Source organism: Scomber scombrus, chromosome 20 (genome assembly GCF_963691925.1).
Source record: "Scomber scombrus chromosome 20, fScoSco1.1, whole genome shotgun sequence".
Lineage (NCBI taxonomy): Eukaryota > Metazoa > Chordata > Actinopteri > Scombriformes > Scombridae > Scomber > Scomber scombrus.
The window spans coordinates 24,036,071-24,056,070 of record NC_084989.1 but is presented as its reverse complement, the minus strand read 5'-3'; the positions used below and the strand labels follow the sequence as shown (position 1 = coordinate 24,056,070).

The 20,000-nt window shown below is 42.6% G+C and overlaps 1 protein-coding gene across 1 annotated transcript in view; it reads left to right on the top strand.

The window, feature by feature from the left end:
* Positions 1 to 11,206, top strand: part of LOC134002158 (uncharacterized protein C18orf63) — a 34,638-nt gene extending 23,432 nt beyond the window's left edge. The window contains 1 exon segment of the mRNA XM_062441442.1: positions 11,147 to 11,206. Coding sequence (XP_062297426.1) covers positions 11,147 to 11,206 — 60 coding nt within the window.
* Positions 11,207 to 20,000: the final 8,794 nt, after the last annotated feature.

The following is a 20,000-nucleotide window of genomic DNA, read 5'->3' as shown; positions in this document are numbered from 1 at the left end:
TCCTTCCTTCCTTCCATCCTTCCATCCCTCCTTCCTTCCTTCTTTCGGTATGTAATGCACAGACAGACCATCAGGTTGTGTTATGGTTGCTATAGATACAGGTTGTTCTATGGTTGCTATAGATACAGGTTATTCTATGGTTACTATGGATACAGGTTGTTCTATGGTTGCTATAGATACAGGTTGTGCTATGGTTGCTATAGATACAGGTTGTACTATGGTTGCAATAGATACAGGTTGTGCTATGGTTGCTATAGATACAGGTTGTTTTATGGTTGCTATAGATACAGGTTGTGCTATGGTTGCTATAGATACAGGTTGTGCTATGGTTGCTATAGATACAGGTTGTGCTTTAGTGTATAAACGAAGAATAACACAAATCACTGCTGACATCAGAGATCCTGCTGGAGTTTCATTTTCTCATCTTGTACTAGAACAGAATGAGTCTCTGACATGTTTTTAATAAAAGTTTAGAACAAATGAGGTGTGAATGAGTCTGTAGAGGACTGTAAAACATCACATTTAGGCTCAATGAGTAAAATAAATCCATCAAAGAGGTAGGAAAAGCAAGGATTCTTTAAATAGCACTTTCTTTGTGTGACCTACAAAGGGTTAACTTATCACTAGGCACCAATGGGGAAATCTAGCAGAACAATATGTTCAGTTTTCTTTGTTATCTCATAGCTGAATCTGACACTGTTTGAAATAAAGTCACAGGAAATTAAATTATAATACATACATGTTTTCTTCTCTTTTGATTCATTGATTTATGAATCTTTCCTGCCGTCGGGCTTATTCATAAAACACAACTATCGTGAGTTCCTGTAGAAATCCAGATGAGAAAATGAACTCTTTGATTTCCCTGCAGCTCTGTGACCTGCAGCTATAAATCACCTGGAGAACACAGATCCAGGATTTACCTGAGGTTCACTCTCCTGTCAGCTCTGTGTATTTATATCAGTCTGGGTTGATATACAAACGCATGCCGACTTCAACATCTGCACAGATGCAGTTTGTAGAGGCAGAGAGAAGTAACAGGCCTCAAAATGTCCAAAATCAGACAGTAAATCTGCCAGGATCAGAGTCTCTCCATCCACCATCACTGCAGTTTAACTGCTTACTGTTTTAACCCTCCTGTTGTCCTCGAGTCAAGGAAGGAAGGGAGGAAGAAGTAAGGAAGGTAGGAGGGAGGCAGGAAAGAAAGAAAAGGAGGGAGGGAGGGAGGAAGGAAAGGAAAGGAATGAAGTAGGGAAGGAAAGAAGGAGGGAGGGAGGAAGGAAGGACAGAAGGAAGAAAGGGGAATGGAGGAAGGAAAGAATGAAGGGTGGAAAGAGAGAGGAAGGAAAGAAAGTGAAAAGGAGGGAGGGAGGAAGGAAGGAACAGTCAAAACAGATATTTCGAGAAAAGACCTCATAATTTCTGAGATTAAACTTGCAAGAAAAAAAACTCAGACTAAATGTGTTTTATAACCGATTTAAGTATAACGCTCAGTTACACAAGTATCTCCTCACTGTTAAACCCAACTGAAAAGCACAATTAGATCAATGCACAAACGACTTCTCTCCAGTGTTGCAGAGTGAGGTGATTGCTTGGCAGAATAAAATACCCTTTTTCCGAGTTTTTTTTCCTCGCAGATTTGTGAGTTTAATCCATAGACTGTATATAAGAAATGACGTAACCCATTGGTTTGTGGACTGCTGCTCGGAGGCCAATAGTATCGGATCTGAGCAGCGCCATCTTGAAAATTTCAGGTGCATGCTGGGAAAAATAAAAACAGGGATTCTACTTATATGGGCATCAGGAGGAGCATGAGGCGCCCTCCTGAACCTGTGAACCAATCAACCTGTCAATCACGACGTAGCCACGCCCTAATGCATACCCTGCTTTATCGTCACATATAAAATCAGGGAGGCCAAAATGTCCCAAATGAACATCATACTGCATTGAAGAAGGCTTTAAACTAGCGATTGAGACCATAAACACATTTTGAAAACGTTTACTGAGGTTAGAAATCAAGTGAGAAGTTGGTGAATTCTCCCTTGACTTGTATAGAGACGGAAGTCCTTTTGACACCAAAACGGTCGCCCCCTGGTGGCCTTTTGATAGAATGCAGCTTTAAGTTACTTCTGCGTTGGCCTCATTTCAGAGGACCGGAGCTCCCCGCCTGGGTTTAATCTCAGAAATTCTGAGTTTTTCTTGAAATATTACCCCCCCCCCTCCATGTCAGTATTTACTTATTTTTAACATATATGGCCCTAACACGCCGTCGTAATTTTCCGTGTTTCTGCCGACTCTTTTAGATGAAAGAAGGACGACTGAGATAGAAGCAGGTTTTCAGCAGTTATTAAAAGTCTGAGGGTCATGAAACTCTGTCAGAACATGAGAGACAGAATGTAAAGTTTCACTTCAACACCAAAAACTTCAACACCCTGTTTTTTTCTCTCTCTAAACCCTTCGGCTGTTTTTCCGCTCTTTCAACCTCCAAGCTGCTAAACGGTGTGTTTGTGTCATTCCTCAGAGACAGGAGCCAAGTCTTCCTGCCTGAGGCGACAGAGAGACCATCATCAGGTCGCCTCGCTTCACCAACATCACACCCAGATGTCTTCGTGTTTGTTTTTGACTGACAGGACCTCCACAAACCTTCCTCCCTTCACTGTCTGAGTACTGACTCTCAACCCTCCTGTTGTCCTCGAGTCAAGGAAGGAAGGGAGGGAGTGAGGAAGGAAAGGAGGGAGGAAGGAAGGATGGAATAAAGGAAGAATGAAGGAATAGAGGGAGGAAGGAAGGAAGGGAGGAAGAAGGAAGGAAAAGAGGGAGGGAGGAAGGAAGGAAGGAAGGGAGGAAAAATGAAGGAAAAGAAGGAGGAAGAAAGGAAGGGAGGAAGAAGGAAGGAAAGGAGGGAAGGAGGGAGGAAGGAAGGAAAGGAGGAAGGAAGGAGGAAGGAAAGGAGAGAGGAAGGAAGAAAGGAGGGAGGAAAGAAAGAGAGAAGGAGGGAGGGAGGGAGAAATGAAAAGAGGAATGGAGGAAGGAAGGAAGGAAGCTAGTGGGGAGGAAAAAAAGAGAGAAGGAGGGAGGGAAGAAAGAAGGAAGAGAGGAAGGAAAGAAGGAAGGAAGGAAGGAAGGAAGGAAGGAAGGAAGGAAGGAAGGAAGGAAGGAAAGAAGTAAAGAAGGAGCGAAGGAGGAAGGAAGGACAGAAGGAAGGGAGGAAAGAAAGAGAGAAGGACAGAGGGAAGAAGGACAGACGGAAGGGAGGAAAGAAGGAACAGTCAAAACAGACGGGGTCAATTTTACCCGGGAGGACGACACAAAGGTTAAAGATTTCCAACCAGGCTGAACTGAGGGGCTGCAAGATATTCCAGAGTAGAAGAAGAGTAGTAGCCCCTGGAAATGTGCAGAGTCTTTAACAGGTTTTGCCCCTACTCTACATACAGGCTGTCCTTACTCACTGCTGAAGGTTTTTGGGCTTTACGCTGCCTGAGGGCAAAAAAAGAAAACACTACTGAAGTTTAACATCAGTCAAAAAGAAGAACCGCAGGGCTCTTTGTGGTTAAGTTTGCAGTAAACATTAGTATCAGGTATCTATAAAGAAAAGTAAAAGTGTTTTTAAGAGCGAGTCGGATGTGTGGGTCAACATGTTTCCAACCACAACATCACTGCGAGGGAATGAAGAGGGAAGGAAAGGAGGAAGGACGGAGGGAGGAAGGAAGGAAGAAGGAATGAAAGGAGGGAGGGAGGAAGGAAGGAAGTAGGGAGGAAGGAAGGAAGAAGGGAGGAAAGGAGGGAGGAAGGTGGGAAGGATGGAAGAAGGAAGGAAAGGAGGGAGGAAGGAGGGAAGGAGGGAGGAAGATAGGGAGGAGGAAAGAAAGAGAGAAAGAGGGAGGGAGGAAGGACAGACACTCCGATGCTTCATTCTGGTGCACATTTCATCACATTACCAAAATCCAATCTGCTCGTGCAATCATTTTGATATGTTTATCCCTCCTGTTGTCCTTGAGTCAAGGAAGGAAGGGAGGGAGGAAGGAAGGATGGATGGAAGGGAGGAAGGACGAAGGAAAGGAGTGAGGAAGGAGGGAAGGAAGAGGGAAGGAAAGGAGGGAGGAAGGAAGGAATAAGGAATGAAAGGAGGGAGGAAGGAAGGAAGTAGGGAGGAAGGAAGGAATAAGGAATGAAAGGAGGGAGGGAGGAAGGAAGTAGGGAGGAAGGAAGGAAGAAGGAAGGAAGTAGGGAGGAAGGAAGGAACAAGGAAGGAAAGGAGGGAGGAAGGAAGGAAGGAGGAAAGGAGGGAGGGAAGGAGGGAGGAAGATAGGGCGGAGGAAAGAAAGAGAGAAAGAGGGAGGGAGGAAGGACAGACGGAAGGAAGGAAGGAAGGAAGGAAGGAAAGAAGGGAGGAAAGAAGGAACAGTCAAAACAGACAGGGTCAATTTGACCCGGGAGGACGACACAATGAGTTAATATAAACTGGTCTTTAATACGTGTATTTAATGACTTATTGCTCTCTGGCCAATCTGACCCCTTCCTGTATTTTCAGCAGTAATGTATATACGGCTCTGTCAGCCTCCTTTACATTCCCTTCTCTGTAATATTTATGTTGACTCTGCAGCTCTGCACACATGGTTTGTGTTCAGGCACAAATTTGTATGTTTCTGGAGCCCCTCTGACTATTTATGGTGTAATGGCTGATGCATGGCTTACCCTGTCTCTGCATGTCTCTGGCATGCTTCTGCCTATTTATGGTCTGCCTCTACATTTTTAATGGCCTACCTCTATGTTCTAATGCAGCCTGGTTTATTCCTTCACACGGAGAACATCAGGTTCGTCTATGAGCAGCGACTCCGACTCTGACTCTGACATGTCGAGAATATAACTCGGTACATTTGTGATCTCTTGCAAACGTTGGTGTTGCAGTATAATAGAAACTCCATGAGCAGATTCTTGTCTTAACCTTTGTGTCGTCCTCCCGGGTCAAATTGACCCCGTCTGTTTTGACTGTTCCTTCTGTCCTTCCTCCCTATCTCCTTCTCTCTTTCCTTCCTTCCTTCCTTCTTTCCTCCATCCTCCTTTTCTTCCTTCTTCCTCCCTTCCATCATTCCTTCCTTTCTCCCTCCCTCCTACCTTCCTTCCTTCTTTCATCCGTCCTTCCTTCCTTTGCTTCCTCCCTTCCCTCCTTCCTTCCTCCCTTCTTCCTCCCTTCCTTCCTTCCTCCCTCCCTTCCTACCTCCCTCCCTTCCTTCCTCCTTCCCTTCCCTCCTTCCTTCCTCCCTCCCTCCCTCCCTCCCTCCCTTCTTCCTCCATTCTTCCTCCCTTCCTTCCTTCCTTTTCCTCCCTTCCTTCGTTCTTTCTCCCTTCCTTCCTTCTTCCTCCCTTCCATCCTTCCTCCCTCCCTCCCTTCCTTCCTCCCTCCCTCCCTTCCTTCCTCCTTTCCTTCGTTCTTCCTCCTTTCCTTCCTTGACTCGAGGACAACAGAAGGGTTAAACTTGGTCACACCTTCATTTATATATTTTCAGTTTTTCAAAAGTTGTGATTCTTTGACTTTTCTGACATCGATGCTCTCAGATGTATTATTTAAAAAAACTCACAATATCACTCTTTGAGAAACCTGCCATGAATAAGAAATATACAGGAGTCCGATAGACTTGATAGGGAATTTTACATTATAAGTTGTTTTAGGGCACACATGGGTATAGCAGAGGGAGCATGGTTCCTCTTTGATGTGTGTGTTCTAATAAAACATTACTTTTGTTTATTCTGCAGAAGGATGGGTGAAGAATATGAAGGAAAGAAATGTGTATTTGTGATAAAAGGAAGGAAGGAGGAAGGAGGGAGGAAGGAGGGAGGGAAGAAGGAAGAAGGAAGGAAAGGAGGGAGGAAGGAGGGAAAAAGGAAGGAAGAAAGAAGGAAAGGAGGGAGGAAGGAGGGAAGGAAGGAAGAGGGAAGGAAGAAGGAAGGAAAGGAGGGAAGAATGAGGGAAGGAAAAGGGAAGGAAAGGAGGGATGAAGGAGGGAGGAAGGAAGGAAGAAGGAAGGGAGGAAGGGGGGAGTGAGGAAAGAGGGAAGGAAGAAGTAAGGAAAGGAGGGAGGAAGGAAGGAAGAAGGAAGGAAAGGAGGCAGGAAGGAAAGAAGGAATGAGGGAGAAAGGAAAAGAGGAAGGAAGGAAAGAAGGACAGAAGAAAAAAGGAAGGAAGGAAGGAAGGTAGGAAGGAAGGAAAAAAAAGAAGGAAGGATGGAAGGAAAGAAGGAGGGAGGGAGGAAAGAGGGACAGAAGGAAGGAAGAAAGGGGGATGGAGGAAGGAAACAAGGAAGGAAAACTGAAAATAATTGAGCCTTTTTTAAAACTAGACAGAGTTTGATTTGTGTGACTCGAAATACGACGGTTTGTTTTCCTACTGAAACCTCCGACAGTCTGCAGCTCAGAGGGAACGACTCTGAGATGATTGAGCACCAACCAAGAGTTTCCCAAGAGTGTATTTTTATCTTTGTCCCTCGACAGCACCGTCCTGCACACAGTGGACCGATAAACATCTAAACTCCTGAACTGACCCAACTACTGTTATGATAGTAGTCCAGTGAATGTGTTGCATGCTGTGTAAAAGTACTTCATTACAATTAAGCTCTGCATGAAAAATTCAATTGATGCTACTTTAAACTTCTACTCCACTACATTTATTTGACAGCTTTAGTTACTTTTCAGATGCAGATTTGACACAATGGATAATATAACAAGCTTTATAAATACAACACATTGTTAAAGATGAAACCAGTGGTTTCCAAACCACTACTTTTACTGTAATACTGCATACTACATCACTCATAATACTGCAGTACTTTAACTGTAATACTGCATACTACATCGCTCATAATACTGCAGTACTTTAACTGTAATACTGCATACTACATCGCTCATAATACTGCAGTACTTTTACTGTAATACTGCATACTACATCACTCATAATACTGCAGTACTTTAACTGTAATACTGCATACTACATCGCTCATAATACTGCAGTACTTTTACTGTAATACTGCATACTACATCACTCATAATACTGCAGTACTTTTACTGTAATACTGCATACTACATCACTCATAATACTGCATACTACATCGTTCATAATACTGCAGTACTTTTACTGTAATACTGCATACTACATCACTCATAATACTGCAGTACTTTTACTGTAATACTGCATACTACATCGCTCATAATACTGCAGTACTTTTACTGTAATACTGCATACTACATCGCTCATAATACTGCAGTACTTTTACTGTAATACTGCATACTACATCGCTCATAATACTGCAGTACTTTTACTGTAATACTGCATACTACATCGCTCATAATACTGCAGTACTTTTACTGTAATACTGCATACTACATCGCTCATGATACTGCAGTACTTTTACTGTAATACCGCATACTACATCGCTCATAATACTGCAGTACTTTTACTGTAATACCGCATACTACATCACTCATAATACTGCAGTACTTTTACTGTAATACTGCATACTACATCACTATAATACTGCAGTACTTTTACTGTAGTAGGGTTTTCATGCATCATTTTACATTGCTGTATTTTTACTATTTTTACTGTTTGCATTTAGTGTCTTTTGGAAAGCTGTCCCTGGAAGTGTCTTTACTTTGTCTTAGATTTCTTCCCTTTTTCACATGATGTATTACTCATATGTAAACACAAAGCTAAACCTTTCACTCAGCCTCACTGTGTTCATGTTTTACGCGTCAAGTACTTTCAGCAGTTTCAACACACACACAACACTGTTTAATCCGTTGCTTCAAAAGCAGGTTGAAAACTCTTGAGAAAGGAGGGATGAGCCCAAAGGAAGGAAGGAAGGATTTGTTCAGGTTTGTTCAGAGCAGTTAGGACAAGCCTGGACCTCGACTGTGGTGAAATCTGAGCAGTGACAGCAGCGTTACCCCCTCAGTCAGTTAGGAGCACAACATAAGCTTTTGTTTTAAAATCTCCTTTTCAAAGTGATTTTGGTAGCTGGAGCTTTCATGGAGCAGAACTACATCTGTCCTGCATTACTGCCGACTGAGGAGCCAAATCAGCTTCTGGAAACACAAAACCTTGTTGTTGCCCTCAGTCAACATGTTGTTACCCTCCAAGAGCGGAGCAGACGAGAACCTTTTAAACAATGTGATGGATGGAGCGAAAGTGTAGCGTTAGTTCAGGCAAACATGCAGTATATTTGTTGACTTTGGATCTCTGCGCTTATTTGGGATTTCATCTGTTTGCACCTTGGATTCATGAGAGGTTTAACCATCCTGTCGTCCTCCCGGGTCAAATTGACCCCATCTGTTTTAACTGTTCCTTCCTTTCGTCTGTCCTTCCTTCCTCCCTTCCTCTTTTCCTTTCTCCCTCCTTCCTTCCTTCTTTCCTCCCTCCCTCCTACCTTCCTTCCTTCTTTCCTTCTTTCCTCCCTTCATTCTTTCCTTTCCTTTCCTCCCTTCCTTCCTCCCTCCTTTCCTTCCTTCTTCCTCACTTCTTTCCTTCCTTCTTCCTTCCTTCCTTCCTTCCTCCCTCCTTTCCTTCCTTCTTCCTCCCTTCCTTCCTCCCTCCCTCCCTCCTTTCCTTCCTTCTTCCTCCCTTCCATCCTTCCTTCTTCCTCCCTTGACTCGAGGACAACAGGAGGGTTAATATCATGACATCACAGCCGAGTCTAAAGACAACAACAGATTCTTCTTTCATCAAATCATTGAAATGATCAAACAATATTTATTCAGTGGGTGCAAAACCGTTGAAAAAGTGTTGTGGATGTTCTGTAGACCTCGTGGTATTTGTAATAACTGCAGAGACCATCTGTGTTGTTACTATGATTCAGGGCGGCCCTCTAAACATCGACTGAGTTTAATCCCGTTCTGTCATCGGAATCATTACGGTGTTGTTTTTAAGATTTATTTTAGGGGATTTTTTTTGCCTTTATTTGAAGGTAGGTGGCATATAAGCTGACAGGAAACAGTGAGGGAGAGAGAGGGGAATGACATGCAGCAAAGGTCCCATTATGTGGCATGAGCTGTAACCACTGGACTACCGAAGCACTCCATTGTGATGCTTTTTACGCTTTTTAGGTAGAATAACAGCATGTGTACAAACTGAGTCTTTTCTACAAATTAATCAACAACAAAAATACCTGTAATAGAAAATGAGAAGCATCATGGAAATCCTTTTAACCTCCTGTCCAGTGCCTTTGATGCTTAGTGAGGCGCTAAGATTCAACAAGTCCTCAAAATTAAATGTCAGAGCACTTTGGTGGTCAAGTGGTTAGAGTGTGCGGCCAGGGATCTATGCTGCAGGTCAACCCCCCCCATCCTCCTCCCCCACTCTGTTTCCTGTCGGCATCTCAGCCACTTACTATCTAAATAAAGGCAAAAAATACCAAATTAAAAATCTAAAAATGAATAAAATTAAACGTCCAGATATGTGGTTTAACAATAATGATGTTTTATGATGTGACAGCGCTGTGGTTAAAGGTCTGGTTTGGTTAAGTTTGAGTTAAAATTATCACTTTAGAGAATTATGTACTGTGGGTTAAAGTGAGACCACCGTCATCGTCATGGTTACAATAATAACCACAGGGTTAAAGATCGCTTTTTTTTTTAACTGTCCCGACTCGTAGTAGGAAACAGGAAATGAACAGAAGTCTCCTGTGGCAAAGTTCACTTTCTAGGACACTTATGAGTGAATTCAGCAACTATAGCTTTTGTTTTGTTTCCAACTTCAGCAGAAAAAGCATTTTTAATTAATTAGCGCTCTGATTCACACCTTTGTCTGGTTGCATCACCGCAGAAACAGCAACCAAGTCTCATGGGAACTGTGGTATTATTAGTCATTCATCAAAATGACAGAAAATGATTTCTCAGAGATAAAGTTTAACCCTCCTGTTGCCCTCGAGTCAAGGAAGGAAGGGGATGAAGGGAGGAAGGAAGGGAGGGAGGGAGGGAGGGAGGGAGGAAGGAAAGGAGGGAGGAGAGAAGGAAGGAAGGAAGGTAGGACGGAGGGAGGAAGGAAAACAGGAAAGAGGAAGGGAGGAAGGAAAAGAGGTAGGGAGGAAGGAAGGAAAGAAGGCAGAGGAAAGAAGGAAGGGAGGAAGGAAGGAAGGAAGGATGGAAGGAAAGAAGGAGGGAGGGAGGAAGGACAGACGGAAGGACAGACGAAAGGAAGGATTGAAAGAGGGAACAGTCAAAACAGACGGGGTCAATTTGACCCGGGAGGACGACAGGAAGGTTAAACAGAGGAGGAGGGAAGGGTTAATCTTGACTCAGAGAGAAAATAAAGCCGGAATTTGGAGAGAGACGTTTTTTAAGTGCAGAAAGTGACAAGCTAAGGTTTGGAAGACTAAGAGATCTTGTTATCTGTGTTTACCCACAGTGCACCGTAGATGCTGCAGTGGATAAGACAGCAGGCCATTAAGAGCTATTGACCTGTGGCCGTTTATCTCCGCTCGCCTGCCTGTTTACTGTAAGCGCCTGACTGATGATCGCTGGCGGGAATCGCAGACACCAGTCGATGAGAGCCTGAGAGTTTGTCCTCCTCCAGACCGTAAATAATCTGCAGGAACTCTTTTTAAAGCTGAGGAGACGACAGACAGACGAGCACAGAAACACCCCGACGGGTGTTTGGGTTGTAAACAGAGCTGCAAGACACCAAAAACACACACACAGCACTGCGTCTTCTGCATGTTTGTGTCCCATTAACTGGAGTTACTTTACATTCCTGTGGATGATTATTTCCCTAATCATAATCAGTTTTTAGATTGATTTCCTTCCTTCCAGGCACCCTTTGGTTTCCATTAATTACTATGAAATTCCACTTTATGCAGAGAGATAATCCATCGCAGTGAAACAATCAAGTTGCTGATGCATTCAAGGATCCTCAGATATCAGATAATTGATAGCAGGCCACAAACGTTCAATAGCAGTAACACCAGAATGGCACCAACCTCATTTTTTTGGGTATATAAACACAAGACAGAACAAGAGCCAACTATCCCTAGCTGATAGTCAAGCTTCATAAAAAAGCAAACCACCAGAAAATAAAGTTGAAATTGGATTATTCTGTAAAAACCCTGAAGAACTTCAAAGATATGTTCTTCAAAAGTTTGTTTTCTTGTTGTTCCCACAGTTGAATGAAACTCTGCTGGAGGAGGAAAGTTTCTCTGAGCTCATTGAGAATCTGATTTAACCTTCGTGTTTCCTCCAGTGCACAAACACAGAGGAAGGACGAGACATCTGCTGTCCAGCTGAAACACATCTGAGAAAATGACATTTCCTCCTTCTCTTTCATGTAAAAACCATAGACTGTATATAAGAAATCGACGTAACATCCGTGACGTCACCCATTGGTTTGTGGACTGCTGCTCGGAGGCCAATAGTATCGGATCTGATCTGAAAATTTCAGGTGCATGCTGGGAAAAATAAAAACACGGATTCTACTTATATGGGCATCAGGAGGAGCATGAGGCGCCCTCCTGAACCTGTGAACCAATCAACCTGTCAATCACCACGTAGCCATGCCCTAATGCATACCCTGCTTTATCGTCACATATAAAATCAGGGAGGCCAAAATGTCCCAAATGAACATCATACTGCATTGAAGAAGGCTTTAAACTAGCGATTGAGACCATAAACACATTTTGAAAACGTTTACTGAGGTTAGAAATCAAGTGACAAGTTGGTGAATTCTCCATTGACTTGTATAGAGACGGAAGTCCTTTTGACACCAAAACGGTCGCCCCCTGGTGGCCTTTTGATAGAATGCAGTTTTAAGTTACTTCCACGTTGGCCTCATTTCAGAGGACCGGAAATCCCCGCCTGGTAAAAACCCAGAATCTATGACTATGCAAATACACTTAATTTCAAAAGCTTAACTACTGGACACAACACTGTAAAGTCTATCCTCATTGTCTATCCTATGTGCACTAAAGGCTTCAGGTTGTATAATGGACCACGATGGAATACATCATTCTGCTCAGAGAAGAGAACAACCGAGAGCAAAAGGAAAAACATGTTTATGAGTGGAGCGTGACTTTATAAAGAGTGCCACATTGATATTAACTAGCAGTTTATGAAATGTGATGGTCCATTAAAAATAAACAGGACACAGGTTAGCGGAAAGTGTTTCCTGACTCAACTCAGAAACTCAGCACAGAGCAGCTTTACAACCGTCCAGTTGTTTGTGTTTTAACCTTCCTGTCGTCCTCCCAGGTCAAATTGACCCCGTCTGTTTTGACTGTTCCTTCTTTCCTTCCTTCCTTCCGTCTGTCCTTCCTTCCTCCTTCCTTCTCTCTCTTTCCTCCCTTCTTTCCTCCCCCTACCTTCCTTCCTTCTTTCTTTCCTCCTTCCTTCCTTCTTGCCTTTCCATCCTTCCTTTCTTCCTTCCATCCTTCCTCCCTTCCTCTTTTCCTTCCACCCTCCCTCCTTGCCTCCCTACCTCCTACCTCCTTTCCTTCCTTCTTCTTCCCTTCCTTTCCTTCCTTCCTCATTTCCTTCCTTCCTCCCTCTCTCCTTTCCTTCCTTCTTCCTTCCTTCTTTCCTCCCTCCTTTCCTTCCCTTCCTTCTTCCTTCCTTCCTTCCTTCCCTTCCTTCTTCCTCCCTTCCTTTCCTTCCTCCTTGCTCCCTCCCTCCTTTCCTCCCTTCCTTCCTCCTTTCCTTCCTTCCTCCTTCCTTTTCTCCCTTCCTCCCTCCTTTCCTCCCTCCTTCCTTTCCTTCCCTCCTTGACTCGAGGACAACAGGAGGGTTAAGAGATTTGCAACAGATTCATGTTCGCTGTGACTGGTGGCATCAAACACTAACATACAACTCATTTGCAGCACTAATGCGTGTGTTGTGTACATTTTTTGCTAAATTGGGGAAACAGTGATTCAGAAAGCTTCACAACCATCAGCGTAAACAAAATCCAGTCCTACTTTCTCTTGTGCAAACAGAGGCTGTCATCAAGTGACTGTGCATCATGTCATATTTGTATAAATCAAACAAACCGTCAGTTTAGGTCTGCAGCTTTATTATAACTTTATTGTGATTATTTATATGAACAGTCCTTTTGTCTCTATGTTTGTCCTTTTAATGATTTTAAAGCAAATCATCATTTTATGTTGCAACCTTATATTTAATACTCTATTCTAGTATTTTATTTATCTCTCTTTCTATTTTTCTGTACTTTGTTTTTATTATTAATGTGTGTGTGTGTGTGTGTGTGTGTGTGTGTGTGTGTGTGTGTGTGTGTGTGTGTGTGTGTGTGTGTGTGTGTGTGTGTGTGTGGGTGGGGGGGGGGTAATTGTATGTTTTAATGTTTCCTCTTCTTTTTTTTTACTATTATTGGGTTTTATTTTTATTTCTCAAATTGCATGTTTTATGTTTTTTATTTCCAATTCTTACTGTTAAATGTTTGTTTTATGTATAAAGCACATTGAGTTGCCATTGTGTATGAAATGCGTTATATAAATAAAGCTGCCTTGCCTACAAAATATCAGTAAATACTATTATTATACTTTCCCACAGCTCAAGCTGATGTCTTGAATGACCAACAGTTTAATTCTCAAAGGTATGTAATTTATTATCATGTATCATTAAGAAAAGCATCAAATTCTCACAACTGAGAAGCTGGAAGCACCAAATATTTTAGGCTAATGCCTGTTGGGACTAAATGATGAGTTACCTGCTGACTTTAGCAACAAAGACCTTTTTGCACATCCTGCTGCACTGTGCCCGGAAATGTATCATGGCCTTATGGATCACCGATAAGGCTCCCACTCTCATTCAGTAGCAGCAAACTGTGATGAATGTCATTCCATTTAAAGCTTTCTCTACAGCATCGAAGGATAAACCCTTCTTATTTTATTCATTTCTCGACTACCTGGGTGCCACTGCATCTTGTAGGTTGAGATCTGGCCTGGACAAAAGATGTAGAGCCATAGTTTGATATATTGACATGTAGTATGTACTATGCTGTCCTCCTTTGACTCCCTGAACTCCCAATTTATTCATTGTTTATTTATTTTCATTTAATTTAATTATTTTTTATTGTATTATTATTATTATTTGGGTTTTTTTCTTTTCTGTGATTTGTTTTTTCCTACCTCTGAATTAGGTCTTATTGCCTCTATTTGGTGCACTGTTGCTAGTGCCATGTTTTGTATTGTCCTTGTCACACCTGCTTTGCAAAAAGTTTAATAAAAATATGTTTAAAAAAAATATATATATTATAGGCTAAGTCACTCTGCTCTATGTCTATATCTATAATGAAAATATGACCAAAACATCAATTGTATTAGATTAAATTACCCTTGTTCAGATTATTTTGTTGTATCAATAGTTCTTTTCTTCTCTATATAAATAAAATAAACATAATAAAAAAATAGGTTTCTGACTCACCAGTCTCTGCAGGATCCTCTTGCTCTTGTCGTCGGTGCAGTAGTCAGACAGGATGCTCCTGTGGACCAGAACCAGCCCGTTCAGGAACAACCAGGAGCCGAACCAAAGCAGAGCGAACACCAGGGTTCCCCGGCGGGACCACAGCCTAAGGCCGAGCCACCGGAGCAGGCACAGACCCCCGCCTAAACCCCCTCCACCAGACATCAGTCCTCCAGGGAGCATGCTGACAAAAAGTGTCCAAAATCTCCTTTAAAAAAAATCTCAAAAATGTTGATGTAGCAGTAAAATTAGGCCAAAAAAAGCTAAAGTTAGAGCCAGAGGAAAATGTTTTTTTTGAGTGTGAAATGTTTAATAATATCCTTAAAGCAGATTAAACAACTATGAGGTAAAAAATGTATGATTTTCATTTGATATGATTAAAACATGTGTCCATTTGTGTTATAATTAACGATATTTTCAATGCATCTTGCTACACCAATGGACAGTTGTGCCGTCTCATGATGCTCTGCGATTAATTTAGGTAGAAATGTTGAAGCACGGCTGTAATCTAAGATGTCATTCATGAAAAATTATCCGTAACATCAAGGCCTTTTTTCCTGTTTTTTCCCAGACTGAGTGATCCTGCCAGCCGTCTGATGGTCTCAAAGGAATGAAAACAAGTTGTTGGACCGCTGAGTTCCCCCCCCCAAAAAATAGCTTAAGATAAAACTCTGCTGCAAAACAAAAACAGCAGAAGAAGAAAAGCTCTCTGTAATCATCAAATCAGAGCAACACTCTCCAGACCTGCGGGGGTTGACCGGTCTGACCTCCTCGCTCGGCCCAGCAGCGTTTCCACCAGAAATGTTTGGAAATGTTGTTTGTTCATGCTGAGATTTCCCTTTTTTTCATATCCAGCTGGTTGATTTGTTTTCATCACAGCGAGTCAACAAATGTTAGACAACAGGAAATAATAAATGGCCTCCGTCTGCAGTGCAATGCATGCAACACAAACTCCCATCAGACTCTGTGCTTCCTCCCAAAAAGCCGTCAGCGGTCTCCTCACGTCACCTCCTCACGGTGTCTGTTGTTTCTGCAGTCATCGGACCGTCGAGTTATAAATCATTTACAGAGCACAAACTTCAAAACATCCAACAAAATCTTCAGATTGGAGGGAGAAAAAAAAACAACGATGGAAATATCCAAAGAGTTTCTGTGATGCTGGAAAATGTCCTTTAACAAATGTCTTGATGCAGAAAAAATGTATCAGAGAAAAATGCTTTGTTGGTGTCGACAGAGGAGGTTTTTTTTTTACTGCTCTGATCTCTAAAAAAACAGAGATGATGAATGGTGGAAAGAGACGTTCTTGGATCTGTAACAATGAGAAAGAAAGAGGGAACTTCACCCTAAAGAAATGCAGCAGTTTCAACTTTCATTTCATAAACTTCCCAAACTCTGAAATACATTTTTATCTCAAGCCTTAAAATCTTGAAATAATAAAAATTATTTCCCCCCAGAACTTTAAAAAAAACTACGAAATTGATCGACTTTTACTGTTTTCTTTCGCACAGTTTATCTGCAGAAAGGAAACCAAACTACTAGAAAACACTCGTCTTTTCATGAAGAGTTCAGAGGACGAGAGCGGCTCTAAAAATCCATCTGTTTTCTTCCTCTGATGTTCTTGTTGAAAAAGATAATTATCTGGGGGGTTTGTGGGGTCAATCAAGGTTTGGAGAAAGCAAGAATTCACTCTTAACCCTCCTGTTGTCCTCTAGTCAAGGAAGGAAGGGAGGAAGAAGGAAGGAAAGGAGGAAGGAAGGGAGGAAGAAGGAAGGAAAGTAGGGAGGAAGAAGGAAGGAGGGAAGGAAGGAAAGGAGGAAGGAAAGGAGGAAGGAAAGGGAGGAAGGATGGAGGAAAGAAGGAAGGAAAGGGAGGAAGGACGGAGGAAAGAAGGAAGGTAGGAGAAAGGGACGAAAGAAGGAACGAGGGAGGGAGGGAGGGAGGGAGGGAGGGAGGAAGGGAGGGAGGGAGAAAGGACAGACGGAAGGCAAGAAGGGAAGGAAAGAAGGAACAGTAAAAAACAGACGGGTCAATTTGACCCGGGAGGACGACACGAAGGTTAAACAAGCTGCTCTAGAAGTCACTATCAGAAATGTGTCAATCTTTCTGTCCTCGGCTTCTCAATTTTCGCTGACACATCTAAAAAAAACCTCTACTGTCTAATTATTTAACCCTTATTAAAACCTCCTGATGTGGTTGTGGTTCTTCTTTACTGAAGCATCCAACCCATGAAATGTGGTTGAGGAGGCGGGGGTGGGGGGGGGAGGTAAATGCAATTGGAAAAACTCACAGATTCCTCCCAGACGGACTTCGTTGTTACCCGTCTATCACAGAGAGACTCTCCAAATCCTAAAGAGAAGAAACATGGAGAAACCAGGAGAAGGTTAATCATCGCCTGCTTCTTAAAATATCAACATTTGTTTCTTGTTGATGGGAATGTGGGTGGCAGAGAAGCCGCAGCTGCTGCAGCTGTTCCTGAACTGCTTCCCAGGAGATTAGAAACTCTTCATTTATGTGATCTCATAGATTTGGTCCCTGCAGTATATATACGTCCATCCTACACAAGTCCAAATGTCTCTCTAACTCTAACTCTACATGTCAAGAGACTCTCTGTTCATCAGCTGCAGGTAGTTTTTAGTCACGCTTTAAATGCTGCACGGCTTTAAATCTGTCAGTCGGTCCGCAGCTTTTCTCCAGACGGAAATATCTCAACAACTATTCGATTGATTGCTGTGAAATTTTGTGCATTCTTGTTCCAAAAAGGATAAATCTGAAACTAACTTTGCTGATCCTTTAACATTCCCTGTTGCACCACCATGACGTTGGCTTTTTAGTGAGAATATAACTACTGCATGGATTCACATGAAATTCGGCCCCGATATTTATCATGCAAAGTGGACGAATATAGCGCCACCTGCAGGTCAAAATGTTCATTTATCCTGTGAAATACCTTAAGATCTACTTAATGGTTGAGATTTGTGATTTTAACCTTCGTGTCGTCTTCCCGGGTCAAATTGACCCCGTCTGTTTTGACTGTTCCTTCCTTCCTCTTTCCTTCCCTCCTTTTACTTTCTCCCTCCCTCCCTGCCTCCTTCCTTTTTTCCTCCCTCCGTCCTACCTTCCTTCTTTCCTCCGTCCTTCCTTCCTTCCTTCTTCCTTCCTTTCCTTCCTCCCTTCCTTTTTTTCCTTTCCTCCCTTCCTTCCTTTTGTCTGACCTTCCTCCCTCCTTCTCTCTTTCTTTCCTTCCTTCCTCCCTTTGTTCCTCCCTCCCTCCTTTCCTTCCTTCTTCCTCCCTCCCTCCCTTCCTTCCTCCTTCCCCTCCCTTCCTCTCCTTCCCTTCCTTGACTCGAGGACAACAGGAGGGTTAAGTGAAATCTTGACAACCATTGGATGATTGTTCCCCTCATAATGAATTTTATTAACCTTCGATGATCCTCTGACTTTTTATCTAGTGCCACCAAGAGGTCAAAATTTGGTTCATGACTGAATATCTGCAAAAGTAATGACCACAGGTTTACTTTATTCTTTGCAAATGTAAGCATGCTAAACTAGGATGATGAAAAAGGTAAATATTAGTGTCAGTAAAGCATCACAGAGCCGGTAGGATGATGCATGGTAGCAATGATGGCAGAACGGCTGCAAGAAGGAGCAAAAATCCAATTGTGCTTCACCTGCAAATGATAATTAACACTCAACTTACTTCTCTTCTACATAAAATCACCTCCGTGGGGAGTCCTTAATCAGTAGCTGCAGTCCATTGCTCACATGCAACAGGTGCCAAATTCCAAAATCCCTAAATAACCCAGAGCTCCCACCGGGCGCCTTGTTACACTTACACAGTTCTTGATGTGGCTTCTGAAGTTGATGTGTGCAGCTTCTATTTAATCAGAGCAAAAATCCTGCTTCTCCAACGTCTCTGTCTCTAAAAAATAACAGCAGACAGTCCGTGAAGACGTTGAGTTGCAGCAGCAGCAGCTTTTAGAGCCATCGTGCGTCTGCGAGGACTCTTAACAGCCCCCGGTTTACTCCTCGCAGCTTATAAAAAGATTCAGTGTCCTTATAGTAGATGGAGGATCTAAAATCCAAACTGCTGTTGTCACTTCATGGAAAAATGGAAAATCTGAAGAGGTTTTGTAATCCTGTTAGTTTCAAATGCTTCAGTTGTTTGGTTTTTTCCACTGAGTAACTTAGGATTTCACTCAACAACCGTTTCAAGTGGTCTGAAAAAAACAGTTTACTATATTCAAAATAGTCTTTTAATCCGGCTGCTTGTTGGTTTTTTAATTGTCTGGTTTTCCTTTCAAGTGATGACGAAAACTCAAGAAAAATCAAGATTAGCTCAGACTTCTAAGTCGAGTGAAATCATCCACAAGATTTGTTTCCAGATTGTCTGCAATCTTAAACAATGTGAAAAAGAAATCAAATAATCCTGCAGGTTATTGGTCCTTTAGTTGACTCCGACATTTAACTCTACAAAACCTACTAATCAACTGAATGATGGTTTGTAATCCTGCTGCTTGTAGATGCCGTAGTTGTCTGGTTTTACTTTGGACTGATGAACACAACTTCAAAACCAGGATTCTTCTGGAGTTTACTCAGCTACTGAAATAAACTGAAGAATTGTCTGCAGGTTGTGTGCAAAGAGAATAAACTTCTTCCTTCATGTGTGCAAAAAATAAAGCAGAAAAAATCTTGCAGTTTATAAATCCTCTGGCTTTATAAAAGCTCCAAAGCTCAGACTTTTTAAACACTGCAATAACTACTTAAAATCATCCACAAGTTTAGTTGAAAGCTGTCTGCAAAATACTGATGACTAAACTTAAAATTCAGTGTAATCCTGCAGCTTTGGGTCCTTTAGTTGGTTTTCCTTTGAAGAGAGGAGCAAACGCTGTGAAAAAAAAAGGATTATATCTCACATTCAACTCTACAAAACCTACTGAAATAAACTCAAGAATTGTTAGAAAGTCTGCAGGTTGTCTGCAAAATCCAGATGATTAAACTCCCCTTGTGAGAGAGAGTGTAACCCTGCTGGATCCAGGTGCTTCAGATGTCTGTTCTCAGTAAAAACTCTCATATCTGACACTGACAGAGGCTGGAGGAGCAGGTCTCAGTCCAAAAACAGATGCTCTGGGAGATCAACTGTAGGACTTTTCCACCAGGAGACGAGCCGTCTGTCAGCACTGAGGATCAAAACTGACGTGAAGTGTTGCTGTGAACCCTGATTCTGGACTGTCAGGCGGCCCGGCGGCTCCGGCAGACGTCTGGTGAGTCTCTGGTTTCTCCTCACAGAGCTGCTGCTGCTGCTGCTGCTGCTGCCGCCTCGCTCTCTCTCCGTCTGAAGCTCCACACAGTGTATGGGTGGGTGTGTGTAAGTGAGTGAGAGAGAGACAGAGAGAGAGAGCATGTGTGTGTGTGTGTGTGTGTGTGTGTGTGTGTGTGTGTGTGTGTGTGTGTGTGTGTGTGTGTGTGTGTGTGTGTGTGTGTGTGTGTGTGTGTGTGTGTGTGTGTGTGTGTGTGTGTGTGTGTGTGTGTCGCGCTCAGGCTTGTTCGTTCAGCCTCATTCCTCTTCC